At 40.1% G+C, this 17,745-nt stretch overlaps 1 protein-coding gene across 1 annotated transcript in view; it reads left to right on the plus strand.

The window, feature by feature from the left end:
- Window positions 1-5,317: 5,317 nt before the first annotated feature.
- snd1 (staphylococcal nuclease and tudor domain containing 1) overlaps window positions 5,318-17,745 on the plus strand; it is an 879,367-nt gene continuing 866,939 nt past the window's right edge. The window contains exon 1 of the mRNA XM_048553925.2: window positions 5,318-5,472. Coding sequence (XP_048409882.1) covers window positions 5,389-5,472 — 84 coding nt within the window. The 5' untranslated portion in view covers window positions 5,318-5,388. The remainder of the gene's footprint in view (window positions 5,473-17,745) is intronic.

Here is a 17,745-nt window from a genome sequence, read left to right on the forward strand (position 1 = left end):
CCTAAAGAGAGAAAAGTTGGATAGGCAAAGCAGTTGATAATGAACTGTGTAGAAGGTGAATAACTGTTAATAGGGACTGTTAGTGGCTAATATTTGGTAGCCTGTGATGGCCGGCTATGTGATAACAAAGCCTGGTGTGTGAGGTCGGGGTCTCGGACATGGGAGTGTTTAGTCTCTAAAATTATTGAACTCAATATTGAGTCCGGAGGGCTGCACGGTTCACAAGCAGAAAATAAGATGTTGATCTTCTAGATATAGTAGGAACTGTTGATGCTGGAGAACCTGAGACAACACAGTATGAAGCTGCATGAACGCAGCAGGCCTGCAGTGTTTCATCCAGGTTCACACTGTGTTATCCGTTGATCTTCTAGCTTGTGTTGAGCTTTGCTAGAACACTGCAGCAAGCCAGAGACAGAGATGTTGCCCAGCGAATAGGGTAGTGTGTTAAAGTGATTGGCAACTGGAAGCTCAGGATCTTTTTTGCAAGCAAAACATAGATGTTCTGCGAAGCAGTTACCCTGAGCTACACTACATTTCCTCAATGTAGAGGAGGCCACATTGTGAGCAGCGAATGCAGTAGACTGGATTCTGGGAAATGCGGGTGAAGTGTTGCTTCACTTGTAAGGTATGTTTGGGCCCTTAGATAGTGGGGAGGGAGGAGGTTAATGGGCAGGTGTTGCACCTTTGCTGGTTGCATGGGAAGGTGCCGTGGGGGAATATTGGGAGTGAAAACAGGACCATCCATAAACAGGAATATTGGGGAAAACCCATTATTTCAACCAGCTCTTGCCCCACTGAACTCATCTCTTCCTACCTAGAATCAGTCTTCTCTCCCTGGTCCAATCCCTGCCCACGTACATTCATGGTTCCTCTGAGGCTTTATGCCAGTTTCAATATCTGCAGTTTGTATATTTCAGCTGCCTGCTCTCTACCTTGGATGTCCATTCCCCACCAGGAGGGTCTCAGTGCTCTCCACTTCTTCCTGGATCAAAGACCTGAACCAACCTCACCCACCACCATCCTACTCCGCTTGGCCGAGCGATGATCACCCTCAACAACTTCTCTTTGGACTCCTCTCATTTTCTTCAGGTCAGAGGGGTGGCCAAGGGTACCCACATGGGCCCCAGTTACACCAGTCTCTTTGTGGGATATGTGGAACATTCATTGTTCCAGTCGTAATCTGGCCCGACTCTTTCTCCGATATTTCAATGATATCACTGGTGCTGCTTTCCTCTCTCATCTGGAAATGGAAAAGTTCATTGATTTCACTTCCAATTTCCACACTGACCTCACTTTCACTCGATCTATCTCTGACTGCTCCCTTCCCTTCCACAACATCTCTGTTACTATTTCTGAGGATAGACTGGCTGCTAATCTCCACTATAAATCCACTGACTCCCACAGCTACCTGCACTATACATCCTCACACCCTGTTTCCTGCAAAGACTCCATCCCATTCTCTCAGTTCCTATGTCTCTGCCGTATATGTTCAGATGAGGCCAACTTCAACAAAGGAGCCTGCAAAATGTCGACCTTCTTCCTCAACTGAGGATTCCCCAGCACCATTGTCGATAGGGCTCCCAAACGGTTCTGACCCATCTCCCGCACATCTGCTTTTACTCCTTCCCTTCCCTGGCTTGCTGCAGTGCTCTACTGAAGTTCAACCCAACCTGGAAAAACAAGACCTCATTTTCTGCTTGGGGACCCTGCACCTCTCCAGACTCAATATCGAGTTCAATAATTTTTGGGCCTAAACTCTCTTTTGTCCTAACCCCCTACCCCACACACCAGGCCCTGTTATCACATAGATTGCCATTACACACTATCCATTGTTAGTCATTAACAGTCGCCATTTAACAGCTATCCACTGTCCTAGCTATATCATTATCAGCTCCTTTGTCTATCCAACTGCTCTTCTCTCTCTTTGACTCTACCCCTTATCCTATTGTTTACTCCCTATTTTCTGCATATAAACCAATGTTTTCCCAGTTACCATCAGTTCTGAGGAAGGGTCACTGGACGTGAGACTTTAATTCTTTTTTTCTTCACAGGTGCTGCCAGACTTGCTGAACTTTTGCAGCAACTTCTGTTTTTGTTTATGAAATGGGTATAATCTAATTTCTACTTGTTTTAACATGACCAAAGCTGGGAACTGAACATTTACAAGTAGTTAACATTTCAGAAGATAAGCAGAAAGAAAAAGGAGATGGGAACACTTTTTTAAAATGACGAATGACATCAGTATTGAGGTGAGAAATGATCTTGGGTTTTGGGAAAATAGATTGAAAAGTAGGATAGTAGATTAGCAGTAGCAGAAATGTAAGGCAAGATATCATAATTCTCAATGAAAATATATTTAAGTGGTAAAGACATACTCTATAAGAAGGATGAATTGTCCATGGCTAACTAGAGAAGTTTAAGGATGTTATTCAAAATTAAAAAAGAATTTTACTAATAGTATCAGAGAAATATTACGAGGCAAACTCATAAGGCTAAGTCCTGTAAAATACTGTGGCTCTGAGTTAAACTGCTGAGTCATAATCTTGTATGCTATAAATTCTCCAGATGAAAAAATTCAACACAAGGGTCCCACCCAAAATATCATCTTTTCTGCTCCTCTGACACTGCCTGGCCTGCTGTGCTCCTCCAGCTCCACGCTGTGTTATCTCTGACTCCAGCATGAGCAGTTCTTACTTTCTCTGATTTCAGTTTAGTTTTTTCTTCTTTTATTTTAATGTTACTTTTTCTATTTCTCACTTTGTACATACTGTCACTCCAATTCACTCATTCATATCATTCCCTTTCTGGTTATAAAAGGTTCCATTGTACTATTTCGAAACAGAGCCATTATGCTGAGTGATGTTTATTTTTCAATCAACATCACAAAAAAGCATATTAAGGCATAGAATCATAATCATACAGTTCAGAAGAGGCCCTTTGGCTCATTGAGTCTGCATTGACAAAAACTACTCTAAACCATTTTCCAGCACTTGGTCCACAGCCTTGAACGCCAAGCTGTTCAAGCATTCATCCAAGTACTGTTAAAGGTTTTGGTGTTTCCTGCCTCAACTATCCTTCCAGGCAGTGCATGCTAGGTTCCCACCATCCTGTGTTCAAAACCTTTTCCTCAACTCCCCTCTAAACCCTGTGCCTTTCACCTTAAAATTATGCTCCATTTTTAAAATAACCTTTCAAATAAGGGAACAGCTGTTTTCTACTCACCCTGTCCATCCCTCTCATAATAGTATACACCTCAATCATGTACCCTTCTCAGCTTTTTCTGCTTTACAGAAAACAATCTGAGACCATCCATCCTCACTTCATAGCAAAAATACTCCATTCCAGGCAGCATCCTGGTGAATCTCCTCTGCACCCTCTCCAGAGCAATCACATCTTCCCTATAATGTGATGGCCAGAACGCACATGGTAGTCCAGCTTTGAGTGTCCTTTATGCATTCTAAGCTAACCTATTAACCCTGTCCTGCCCCCTCAGCAATCTATGGGCAAGTAATTGTCACATTGCTGTCAGTGTGATCTTGCAATGCATAAATTGGCCACACTGTTTCCCAGATTGCAACAATGACATTTCAAACGTACTTTATTGTTTGCTCTTTGTGAAAAATGTTAAGTGGATCCCTTTAGAGATAGCACGAACTGCCGATGCTGGAGAATCTGAGATAACAAGGTGTAAAGCTGGAAGAACACAGCAGGCCAAGCAGCATCAGAGGGGCAGGAAGGCTGACGTTTCGGGCCGAGACCCTTCTTCAGAAAATCACAATCCTTTAGTTTTTTTTCATTTCTTAAACCTAAACGATTAATGAATACACTAGCTTGTTGTGGTCCCATTTACCGCGTGATCAATTTGCAGTTCCAGCAACAGGATAAAATGTTTGGCTGCATTTTTTCAAACGCTACCGCTAGGTGGAACATGACTCGCAAATGAAAAAAATCGGAGATGCTTTTAAACTTTGACCAAATCGCAAAGCACCACTTATCAAATAAATCTGAGGTTTGATATACAAATGACCACAATATCTATCAGCAGTATAGATATCCAGTCACATGAAGTAACGTTTATTCCTGTTATGATCCATCAATTACTTACATAGCTCAGAGCTACACTGGCTAACTGAAGTGACAAAGTCGTGGAATATCAACCATAATACTCCAAATACTAATGTATCATTTAGCATACTGTGGCTTTCTAGTCTGTATCAGCCACGATGGCTATTTACTTTTAATAATGTCTTTTAGCGAGTATTCTACGTACAAATGTATACGCAAATGGATAACGGTGGGCATTGTTAATGGCAACATCTAATTTCTGCTTGGAGAATCATATATTTGAAAAAAAAATTTTTGCGCTGTCGCACACTAAAAAAAAACAAACAGCACCCGGTTGCAGCTAGGACTAGAGTCAATGCAAATAGTTGGTTGGTAACAGCCACCCAGTTTCAGGATGTGGCACAGGCGAGAGCACAATCATGGCAGAGATTTGTTTCGGAATATCAATGGCTTAAATTGAGCAGTGACTGTAATTTGGAGCAAAATACACGGAGCAGAATTTATTCACGTGGGGAAGAATATATCTAGAAACCATAAAAATATTAGTTACAATGAAATTCAACCGGAAATCTAAAGAAACTTCTTCACTCGAGTGGCGAGAATGTCGCACTTGCTGCAACAGTGTAATACAGCTAGAATACATCAGGGGTAGCCCAAAAACGGTGTGAGGAAAAAACGAAAGGATCGTTCAGACAAAAATAAAAACAAAGAATGTGGATGCTAGAAATCTGAAACACACAAACATGAAAAGCTGGAGAAACTTAGCAGGTCTGGTAGCATACGTAGGAGCTGTTAACGTGTCCAGTCGAGTCGCCAAACCTGCAGAGGTTCAGATGGTTTAAGACGGTTGATTTAAATGACCAGAAGTGGGGAACAGCTCGAGTAGAGCACGGAGCACGTGTCGGCATGAACTCGTCAGGCCACATGGCTGTGCTGTACCTCTGAGGTTGAAGCATTAACCGATTCTTCCTTAAACAGCCACTAATTTTCTCCATTGCAACACGGACTAACACATTAAATATGTTTCATTTGTCCTAACGGGCTTCCGGTAAACCAGAGAACGTGTAAGGGGCTTTGTAAAAGCTAATCTTTTTTCCTCTCTCACACACACACACACAGAAACGTACTTCTTTCTGCTTGAGCTGACGTGTCCAAATCCACCGCCCGGAAATGTCTCCTTAGTAACCGTGACGTCATTCCAGTGCACGGCACTGCCGCCCCGGAAGCAATTACCCGGAGACGCGCGGTTCTGTGTATGCAGGGCGCGGGGCCCCCCCGCTGCGTTTTCTCTTTCCGGTTCACTCATCGCTTCGATCAGGCACGATGGCGACAGCAGCAGCAGCAACTCCTTCTCAAACTCAGTCAGCGGCTCCGGCCCTGCCGCTCCAACGGGGCATTGTCAAACTGGTGGGTGAGACACGGCCACCGCTCGGGTCGGAGGCAGGCAAAGAAAAATGCTTTCCGTGTGGCATGGGCACAGGATAGGGGTGACTGACACAGGCTGTGCAAAAAGTGTGTGTCGGGTGGAGGGGGTGGTGGTGTTGGCATAAAAACACGTCAGTTTTTGAGCTTCGGAACCCCCCGAAAATGATTTGATTTAATTTACCTTAAGCGAAAAGGCGGAAATTCTCCGTCTAATCTCCTTTGCCTCAACAAGCGGAAAGTTATGGCTTTGAATCAGCGAGGGACGGAGTTTGACAAGGAATGTGGATGGGGTTGGGGAGGGCGCTGAGTGTTGTTAGAGAAACCGTAGAAGTTACTGTGTTCTCCAGGGTCCGGAGCAGGTTCACCTGTAATCACTGGAGACAATTTAAAAATAGCTGAAGTACACGGGCGAGTGAAGAGAGCAAACTCCGTGTCTGTAGTTAATGTATTTGAGAATACTCTGGGACTAAATCTGTTTCCTAATTAGCTAGGAGGGGTGTCGACTAACTGGATGAGCCACGTAAACCAGGGACAAAATGGGTGGGCAAAACGTGCGACTAGTGGGCTGTTCGCCTTCAGTTTGTTGTTACTTTACAGACAGCGACCCGTTACTTTTAAACCTTGCGGTAGGAAACACAGAATACAGTCTCATCGTTACTTTTCAGCAGTTTCATTCTTTTAGATCATCTATTTAGAATAGAACAGTCTCACTTTGCAAGCGTTGACCTTGAATTAAGTGTACAGAAGCTTTTTAACGCAGGTACATTTGTGAACCTTGACCTTGATTATGTAAATCTACTATTTTATCGTGAGTGGGTATGTTAGCAGAAATGAAAATGTTCTAGGTGAATGTATGATATGGGCTGGTTATCAGCATCAATGTGGCATGATGCACTGAAGGTTACTGCAGTGTTAGATTTATTCGTGCTATTACTACCATTTCAGAAAGCAGTTTTCTTTTGGAGAGAGTTTAATTTATTTGGTTGATCCGACCTCTTCTCATGCAGTTTTCTTATCCTGAGGCTTTGCCTTTTGCAAAGAACTGATAAATCAGATGCTAATAAGTGCCTTGTTAATTACCCATTCTTATGCCTGTGACATCAGTACAAGTGGGCCATGCACCAAACTCAATATTGTCTTGCCCAGCATTTCTACATAGATTCACCAAATAATTGAGGGAGATTCTTGACTAATTTGGCTCAGCTTGGGCCTATGCTGCAAATTTTATCAAAGGTTGAAATGTAGCATGAAGTAGTCCAACTGTTGCCCTGATTGGATCAATACAGATTGGTGATTGAACCTGCAACGTCCTATGGCTTAGAACTTCATTGGATCATAATGTGGGATTTTTTTCACCTTTTTAAAAAAAAGTAAATTGGCAAGTGTTCACACAGTGCAGTTAAGAAAGATAACTCATGAATATTCTTGGAAACCATGATTCTGCTGATATTAATGTTGAACATATGCTCTCCATGGGGATCCTGTTAAACTTTGGCATGCAAAAGTGCGTTCTTAATTTTTTTGGCAAAAGAAATGGAGGATAAACATAAATTTAGGGACATCTATTTGAAAAAAGTCAGTCAGTGATTGATGCTTAGTGACACATGTAGTGTTTCTTAACCATTGCTGGAGAGGGTAGTGGAGTTGGCCTCATTAGAGGCATTTAAGGGCTACTAGATAGGTATATAGATGATAGTATAAGATAAAGGTGGAGGTTAGATAGACTTTAGGATTAGGGTAAAAGTTCGGCACAACATTGTGGGCCGAAGGGCCTGTCCTGTGCTGTACTGTTCTGTTTTATGTTCACAGTTGGTGGAATGGTAAACATTTGTTTACCAATTCACACACTCTCAAATATAAATTGCTTCGGCTTGTAATAGTTAACTGTCTCAGTTTGCAGACTTATTATTTATAAACTACAAGTAATTTTCTGGAAGAATGTTCTTAACTTAATTCAGCAATGATCTTCAGTTTGTCTCACTCCAGCTATTTATTGAGCACTGTTACAGACAAGGATGGGTATAGGCAGATTTGGTGATTGCCTGAAGAAACTGACAATCGTCCTGGACAGTGTTCATCAGTAGTCCATTTGAATATATGGCCATTGCAGTGAGCATGTCTGTGTACTTTATTTCAGCAGAACTTGTAGGTTTAACAGGTTTTCTCAATTGAATACTATAATAGATTATTTATTGCGAAGTTTAAATTCACATGCAGAGGAGTTGATATGGCATAGTCATGAAAGCGCTAGCCCAGTTGACTGGATGGTTGGTTTGCTATACAGTGATACATACCAATGTGCGTTCAGTTCCTGTACTGGCTGAGGTTACCATAAAGGATGATTCTTGGCATCTTCCCTTGCCTGATGTGTGGTGACCCACACTAGCCACAACTAATCGCCTTGCTTTAATGAGGAAGCATGCTATGTACTAGTAAGAAAAAATGAAAAAAAATTTTTTGTTGTTGGACCTTTCCAAAGTGAGTTTATTTGTTCATTGTAACACAGAACTTTAGATTTGACAGGGTTCCACAGAACAAACTGGAAGAGGTACCCGGTGGATTTAGATATGCAATTGGTTGACGATGGAATAGAATCATACAGCATGGAAATGGACCCTTTGGCCCAACTTGTCTGTGCTGAGCAGGTTTCATAAACTGAACTAGTCCCACCTGTTTGTATTTGGCCCATAGTCTTCTAAACCTTTCCTGTCCATGTATCTGTCCAAAAGTCTTGTAAATGTTACAGCTGTACTCGCCTCTAACACTTACTTCTGGCATCTTGTTCCATATGTGCACCACCTGTGGAAAATAATGCCCCTGAAGCCCCTTTTAAACCTTTACCCTTCTTACCCTAAACCTATGCCCTCCAATTTTGGACCTTCTGACCCTGGGGAAAAGATCTTGGCTACTTACTTCATCTGTGCCCCTCATGAGTTTATAAACCTCTATAAAGTCACCCCTTAACCTTGTATGCTTCATACAAAAAAAAGTCCCAGCCTGTTCTTATAAATCAGACCTTCCAATCTGGGCAGCATCCTTGTAAACCTTCTTTGTACTCTTTTCCAGTTTAATAACATCTTCATTTTGGCACCAGGACATGTTCCTGAAGTTGTTTTCTAGTTTGTGCATTATAGGCCTTGAAATTGCCACCACCTTATTTGGCCCCTTGAGCCTCGCTAAAAATTCAGGTTTATTGGATGGGATAAAGTAAGTTGTGAAGCAGGAGTAAAGGTGTGAAGAGAAATCTTTAGTCTTTGAATTTGCAAGCTTGGGAGAATGGAACAATTAATACACATGATAGCAAATATTAATGAATTATTAAGGAATGGTCTGAGTGAGTGTGTGGAATTAGATATTTTGTGTATGTGAAATGTTTATTGTATTGAATATTGAAATTGTGGAGTCAATACGAAAATTAACAATCATGCCATCTCCACAACATCTCTAGTGTCCAATTTTACCTGTACTGTTGTCAAAAATTAAAATGTGCCGTGCTTTCAACTTGAAGAACATGTGGGTTCCAGAAAACTGGATAATATTAACTGCTCACTGGACATTTTCTTATTATACTGTCACCAAGTTTAATGAAGACCTAGATAGTGTTGTTCCTTAGAACTTTGGTTTGAATTTTTCCTTTCCCAAAGCACGTCTTTGATTTAGAGAAAATGTCTGGGGAAGCTGCAAGAAGAACAGGCCAGTGGTGAGACACAGGTGTCTATGTAAAGTAAATTACAAATCAATGCAAACTATTCCTTTTAAGTATTGCTCTGCAGATGTGGGATAGAAATAACTTGTGTTCAGTTTGTTCATCTGTTTGCCACCTGCTGCCATAAAGAACTATTTTCACCTCCTCTGCTCAAATCTCATGTTCATTGGAGCCAAGGTTTCAGGCTTTGTCACCAATAGATATAATTTCTCAGCCCCCCCCCACACAATTTAATTTGGCTAAGATCAAATGGGAGTGTTCCATTCTGTACAAGATGATCATCTATTGATAATCAAATTAATTGTCTCCTCCTTAACTCTCACTGGCTATTCTGAAGCTCTTGTCCAGTCTCCTCTCTGACTTCTTATCCATTCTTTGACTTTTCTCACTCCAGCTCTTTACCTTCATCCTTCCTCCTATCTTGATTACTTGTTATTATCTGTCTACCGAAATCAGTTTGTATAGATTTTTATTACTTGTTATTTTGGTTAGACACTTGCCATATGTCTGATACCTTATTTGTTATTCCAGCCATTTGGTTTGTCTCTAACACCATCTTAATTTTGATTATTTGCAGTCAATCACTTAGTATGTAGCCGTTGATACTTTTGATCACTAGCAAGGACTTGTTATTCAGCCTGTTGACACTCCACTCGCACTATTTCCAATTAACTGTTAAGACTCTTAATTACCTGGAATTATCTTGCTGTTATCTCTGCCAATGTATTCTGTGCTTGTGCACCTCACTCCACTTCACTTAATGAAGGAGCGGTGCTGAGAAAGCTTGGAATTTCAAATCAACTTGTGTTCAGTTTGTTCATCTGTTTGCCACTTGCCGCCATAAAGAACTATTTTCACCTCCTCTGCTCAAATCTCATGTTCATTAGAGCCAAGGTTTCAGGCTTTGTCACCAATAGATTTAATTCCTCAGCACTCCACACAAACTTTAATTTGGCTAAGATCACATTAGTCAATTAATCTAATGTGTTGGACCATAAACTGGTGTACTGCGACTTCTGATCAGTTCCGTCATTGTTAGTTGCAGAGCAAATTTTTGTCTAACTGAATTTAATGAAGTACCTTGGGATATTTTATTCTGGTTAAAGTGCAAGAGTAGGAAATGTTGGGAGGGATATGGGCTATGTGTAGCCAAGTGGAGGAGTTTAGTTTGGGACTGTGGTCAGCATGGACTGGTTGGACCGAAGGGTCTGTTTCTGTGCTGTATGACTCTACCATAGAAGTGCAGGTTGTTAGACCTTAATGATGGGATTCACATTGAGTTTTTCTATTTTGCTGCACCTCTTCCCTTTTCTAATGATTATCCATATAGCTTTCTTTTCATGACTCCTTTGCTCAATGGATTGAACTCAACCTTAGCTACTCCCACTATGCCCTTCACCAGTTCTGTAAAGTCCTCCCTTTGAAATGTATTGAGATGCATTGGTACATCAAAGGCACTAGTTTTAACATATCCTAAAATGTAGGTGCAAAAGTATTGTGTTGATATGAGGGTGTGTGGAGGGTGGGTGTGCAGGGACATTTTGGGGGAGGGGAGAACAGCATTGTTGAAGGAGGGGGTTGGCCTGTGCAGTAGGAATGGCATATGATGAGTGGGTGGTTGACAGATGGTATAATTTGTAAGGAATATAATGTGTGGGGCATGAAACTTCAAAGAATTACTTTGATAATAAGAATGCTAAGTTTATTGCAAATGTTTTACAGGTCTCTGCTGGTCCATGTCAATCCTTACTTCAAGGACTTTGTGGACAAACAAAAAATTCTGTGAAACAGAATGTCAGTTAGGAAGAGGCATGCATTTGTCATGTTGCCTTCTGTAAATAAATCCATTATTAAATTCTTGTTTCCCACTTAACCATCTGGTTTCAGAATGAATTAACATGGTAGTAGAGTGTTGTTCTTTAAAAGTACAAATTGGAAAGTAAGAACATTTCTTTTCAGACAAGGTTATCATCTGAGTTATTTTGAAGGATCGTTAAGAACAAATGTAAATTAGGAACAAGTTGCTGGAAAAGCTCAGCATCTGTGAAGGAAAAAAATCAGAGTTAATGTTTCAGGTCTGGTGACCCTTCCTCAACAGAATGGATGCTGTCCGTAATCCCTGAGTAAGGGTGACAGGACTTGAAACGTTAACTGTAATTTTCTTCTTCACATGCTGCCAGACTTGTTGACTTTTTCCAGCAACTTCTGTTTTTTCTCCTGATTTACAGCATCCGCAGCTCTTTTGGTTTATTAGCAAATGTAAATTGCTAAGGTAAGATAAATCACCGAAGTTTCCTGAACCCATTGCTGCAGGCGAGTGAAAATATAGATACTGGTTATGTCCTTAACAAAGAAAAATCAACTTATCGACTTATTATTGTCATTTGCTAACATACGTGAAATCAATCAGTGTAGTTTTTAAGATAACTGCTTGAGAGTCAATAGCAGTTAACGTTTGGATATTTAAGAAAGATGTTAGATTTTTAGAAGGAATAGTCAAGTTTGAAAGAAGGACAGTCATTCCAAAGATGAATATATCATGTATTTTAACAGCTCTCCAAAAGATTGCAGAATTTCAGTTTGGTGTTTCCCAACTCAGCGTTCACATTTAAATTGTTGCATTGTGCTAAGCTGTCACATGTAGACAGTCTCCTGATCTTAACTGATGATCTATACTTGGGGGAGTGGGGGGAATTTTAGATCTAAAAAGCTTGGGAAAGTAATCATTTCCAGCAGTCTTGATGGTACAAATGGGACAATCTGTGGTGTCACAAAGAATGAAAACTAGATTGTTTGCAGCTTTTGGCGATCATTTAGATGTAGATGCAGGCATCAGTATGACAAAAGAGTTGCAGGCACACAGAAAGACAGCAAACTAATTCCAACTATTCATCTCTTTTGGTTTTGTCTCTCTGATTAATTTATTGGAGACCACAAAACATGCCAGTTATAAGGGACATTGTAAGAGTGCTGTACTGTGTTTTTGCTTTCCACTGTTCCACTCCATTTTGCTATTCTACAAATCTTACTACTTTTCGAGTGATGTTGTCAATATTTGAATATTCTAGTAGCTTTCACTGTTCTTCAAATAGTCATGCATCTCTTTCCTGTATGGACCTTACCTGATTACATACTCTAGGTAGCAGTCCTTTGGATATTATTGCTTGGATCTGAGTGTCAGTATAAGTTGCCACCATACTCTGATCCACCATTTTATGCTCACCATAACTTATAAACACAAATGAGACACGCAGGGTATATTATTGCCCTCTATTAATTGCTTTGATTCTGAAAGTTTGTAATCAGTCCCAGTTAACCATTATGTTTATAATCTGACCACCATATTGGCTTACTGCAAGTTTATCTTTGGTCTTCTGTGATGCCATATAGCTTTCCAAATTTTCTCCAATAATTCAACCTTGTAGTAGTTAATAGGTGAGGTGCAATGATGATGTCACTGGACTAGTATTTCTGAACCCCAGGCTATCTTTCTGGGGCCATGGGTTCGACTCCCGCTCTGGCAAATGGAGAAACCTAAATTCAATTAAACACCCTGAGGTGAAAAGCTAGCCTTAATTGCAACCATGGAACCGTCCAAAGATAGTCATGAAAATTCATCTTGTTATTGGGTTTAGAGAAGGAATATTTTAGAGAATGCAATCCTACCTAATCTGGCCTACAAATGTGACTTCAGAACAGCGTGGTTCATTCTAAACTGACTTCTGGGTGATAAATGCTGGCCTAGCAAGCAATGCTGATAACCTATGATCAAATTTTAAAAAGTCCATACAATTAGAATGTGTTATTGATCCATCTTTAGCTCGAGTTATTACTTAGTTCCCATGCCAAACTATAATTGGACTTGGCCGCGCTTTATATTGTTATGTGACATACGCTCATTTCTTCAGTGAATGATATATATTCACCCTGTATGTAATCATCATCAGGATTTTTAACCCAAAAATTTAAATCATTTTTAATCTGTGACGAGAAGAGTAGGAAAATTGCCCCTGTAACTGCTTTTTTTTCTCCCCTCTGGTTCCTGCCATTTGATATCAGTGAAAAGCTTTACCATTCTGGTCAAGAATGTCAGCATTTGGTAAGGGAATATAATCATACTCTGACTGCGTAAACCATGGATTCAATGACTTTCCAAAATCAGTTGCTCTGTCATTGTCCAAGTCCAAAGTCGTTTGTGTCTTTGTCACAAGTATATTTCAACAGACAATACATCAGTGTTAATAGAATGGCATATTCTAGCTATTTTGTCTGGGATCACTGAATTTTCAATGAGCTCAATGCATTGTTAGCCTAAAGCCAACAAACTGAATTTTTATCAGAGATATTGGGAACTGCAGATGCTGGAGAATCTGAGTTAACGAAGTTTGGAGCTGGATGAACACAGCAGGCCAAGCAGCACTTAAGGAGCACGAAAGCTGATGTTTCGGGCCTAGACCCTTCATCAGAAAAGGGTCGAGGCCCGAAACGTCAGCTTTCATGTTCCTAAGATGCTGCTTGGCCTGCTGTGTTCATCCAGCTCCACACTTTGTTATCTTAAACTGAATTTTTGTTGTGTTTATATTAATCCTTGCTTCACAGTGAATCTAAATAATATTTTAGCCAATTGAGTGCCATTCAGAATCAGAGGAGCAGGAAGGTCAATGTTTTGGCCAGCATCTGCAGTCCTCATTGTCTCTCGGTACCAGTCAAAGCGTGACCACAATCCAACAGTGCATAAGTATGAATTCAGACCCACCTGAAACCCTGTTGATCCATTTTGAGTAGCTTTTTGTACAGTTAAGTCAAATTGAAGCACTTGCGAACTGTGCATGTCTGAGGCTCAATCCAAGTGTTTATTCAGTGGAAAAAATTTCTGAAGTGCCAGATAAAGCAACCATCACACAGTTGGATATAAATGGAAAATGTACTCCCAGATGGATCTGATAAGGCTAAAGTGAGACTAGTGAATGAAATGTTGGAGAGAGACTTGGAGGTCAAGGTGCTGGAATCCCCATTCCTTCTGTTCTCTTCCTCTTCTGTACAACCCCACTCTCCCCATTGTAGGAATTTAAATCATGAAAAGGACCTATTGGACACATTTATGTGCAAATACAGTTGGGTCAATAAGAATGTTCCTTTTTTGCAGGCAGAAATGACCTTCGAGAGGTATTTTTGAAAACACTGAAGCAGCGTAGAAGGAATGTCGTTAAAATTAAAAATGTATTTATGGATTAAATGATGTATTGAGATTATTGTATTTCTGGTTAGATTTAACTTGCTGAAGGGAGGTGGTGCTACTGAAGGCAGCCTGATTCTACTCATACCATAAAGGGAAAACCTTTGGCATCATTGTCAATTACAACGGTCCACTACGGGGCAGTTTCCTCGAGTTTGAGCAACTTGCAATAAGTAAAGTTAGAGTAATTTTAGATGGCAAGTCCAGCTTTGGAACATTTACATCTGTAGGCTTAGTCAGTAATCAGAGTAGGCCAGGAGTAACCTTGACTCAATATCTTATCCAGAAAGCATTACTTGAATCCTGATAAATTATACAATTTTAAAAGGTAAAAGCGGATATTATCTGCATGTTATCTCATGATCTGGAAGTTATTGTTCACTTTGCAGTGGTGGTGTCCCTACCTCTGAATGAAAGGCACAGGTTCAAATTACACAGGTTGATTAAAAATATCAAATTTTAAAAAAATACATTTTTTTGAGTGGTCCATAGGTGACAGATAAGTTTCAATTCAGGGAAGATGAAGTGATGCATTTTGGTTGGTATAAGGGAAGAGGGATATGGGTGTAAATGCAAAGATCATTGAAGGTGAGGGGCAGATGAAGAGAACAGCTCATAAAGCATACTATGTTCTTGACTTTATTATTAGGCAGTTGTGTAAAAGAGCAAGGAGGTAAAATTGAACTTGTAAGAGACAGTTGTTAGACCTCAGTTGGAGTATTGTGTATAGTTGTGGGCACCACATTGTAGGAAAGGTATAAATGCTTTGGAGCAGAGTGTGGAAGTGGTTTACAGAAATGGTTCCAGGAATGAGAGACTTCAGTTATAAGGATTGATTGAAGAAGTTGGAACTGTTATCTTTGGACAGAAGATGGAAGGTTTGATAAAGGTTTTTAAAATAATGATTGGGTTGGACAGAGTAAATGGGAAGAAGCAGTTCCCACTTGTTAAAGAGGGAAACATTGTGAGGGCATAGATTTAGTGATGTGCCAATGAATCAAGAAAAAAGAAAAATTTCTTTTACACGCCTGTGAGGAGTGAGGGTATGTAATCTGTCTGGGAATGCAGTGATATATGTTCAACTGAGGCATTCAACAGGATATTTAAGTTATTTAGGTAGGAATGATGTGCCGGGATATGGGGAACAGGCCAGAGGTTGGAACCACTATAAACACAATCCTGTGTAGAGCTGGATGAACACAGCAGGCCAAGCAGCATCTTAGGAGCACAAAAAGCTGACGTTTCGGGCCTTGACCCTTCAGAGCCTGAAACGTCAGCTTTTGTGCCCCCAAGATGCTGCTTGGCCTGCTGTGTTCGTTCAGCTCTACACTTTGTTATCTTAGGAACTGCAGATGCTGGAGAATCTATTATCTTCAGGCACAATCCAAATGGCTGCTTCCCGCACAGCAACGATTTCGTGATTCTGAGTTAAGCAAGAACTTTAAGAGAGGTTTATTATACAAGACTTGGCTTTGACAATTCCTGTCTTGTTGGTTTTCATGCTTTAATGTCATCAATGTCTTGAGCTATTGAATCCCATGTTGTCAGTAAAAGCAGTGAAGTGTCAATTTTCCTTGATTTTCTTGATAGCTTAAGCTAATGTGGTCTGGTACGGGTGCATAGAGACTGGTTTTTAATCCCAGGAAGTCTCTCTTTGTTGCATTGATTTAACCAGCGATAGTGGGGACTGGAACTTGAGGTTCTTATTCCTTATTTGAACTGCGATTGGGTAAAGGACTCTGTTTCTTCTGTGATCCAAAGACTAGTGACATCTGTTTGGTATCACAAAGGCTGCTTGGAATGGGCACTAAAGTGCTTGGTAACTATGGAATACAGATCAAATAAAATTGGAACAAAGAGCATCCATCTTTTCTTAAAGATAAGATGCATTTTTCATTGGCTCTTTCTTTCCTGATGTTGAAGGATGCTGACTTTGAGAATAAAACTTCATTTGAGGCATTCACTTTTGATGGTAAGCACATTGAGACAAATTAAAGGGGGGAGGACAGTGACAGGTTTATCTTTGTCATGTCATTGGCCTTGCCAAGTATGATTGCCAATTAATTCTATAATGGGGACTCTTCTGAACTAATTTCAGATTGAAGTTCTATAGCTAGCAGACAAGGCTATGTTTGTTTCTGGATACAATTTGAATCCAGCCTTTAAAAGAATAAACAGTCCCTAACATGAGGTACTAATAGATTTCCCTGAGGAATGTATGCCTTTGTATTAATGTTTGAGATGAATCATCTTTTGATGTATTTCTTTAAAGCACAACTTTCTTTAGCCTTTCAAATTTAGATTTACAGGAAAAATTTGGGGAGAAATAAGCTTTCCTACATTTTTAACATTTTAATACAAATTAACGATAGCCTCGAGCCTAAAGTAAAATTTGGTTAAAAGTGAGTGAATAAAGCTCCAATTAATGTGCCTTGATAATAGACGGACTCCAGTCAATGTAATCTGATTACATCACTCAATCTCTAAGTTGGTGCACTATGCATGTAGTTCTTGATTTTTTTTAAAGTATGATATTCCAAGTGATAATTGGAACTGCAGATGCTAGAGAATCTGAGATAACAAAGTGTGGAGCTGGATGAGCACAGCAGGCCAATAGCTGCTTGGCCTGCTGTGTTCATCCAGCTCCACACTTGATTGTCAACAATATTTCAAGTAATGTGACTTCTCAGATTCCTGGTGACTCTTGTATATACTAGTTCCAGATGCCTTTGATTGTTAGTCATCATTGTTGACAGTCCACCTAAGAAATTCAGTGTCACTTGGTCATAGGTCGTGTGGTATTGGATGATGTCATTCTGATTGAACCAGTCCTGATGATTCCTGGTCTTGTATGTAATTGTATATTGTTAATATATGAAACTGGAAGTACTACTAATTATAAGTGTGCAAAGTTATGTAGAGACTTGGGCTATGTAGTTTCTGAGATGTATAATCTATTGATCAATATTTACTTTTTCAGTTAATCCTGTAGTTTAAAGCAGTAATTGAAAATTCTAATTCTGAAAAAGATGCAGTTACCTCAAATTTGTAGGAGAAGAGGGTTAAATTGAATAGTGGGATGGACTTGCATCAAAACATGCATAAATGTGATCCAACACAAGCATGATTCTGAACAGGGGAGCTGATATTGTGCTTGGTTTCAATACCTGCAAAATTGAATGTGAGAAATGAAATCTTTGGGGAAGTATTTGAGAGAATGGATAAAATTCAGATAATTTTACCTGATTCCTTTCATTTGGGTCCTAGTCTTTTAGTTGTGTTGTACACCAAGACAGATGAGGTAAACCTGCTG

Source organism: Stegostoma tigrinum, chromosome 25 (assembly GCF_030684315.1).
Source record: "Stegostoma tigrinum isolate sSteTig4 chromosome 25, sSteTig4.hap1, whole genome shotgun sequence".
In the NCBI taxonomy this organism is placed as follows: domain Eukaryota; kingdom Metazoa; phylum Chordata; class Chondrichthyes; order Orectolobiformes; family Stegostomatidae; genus Stegostoma; species Stegostoma tigrinum.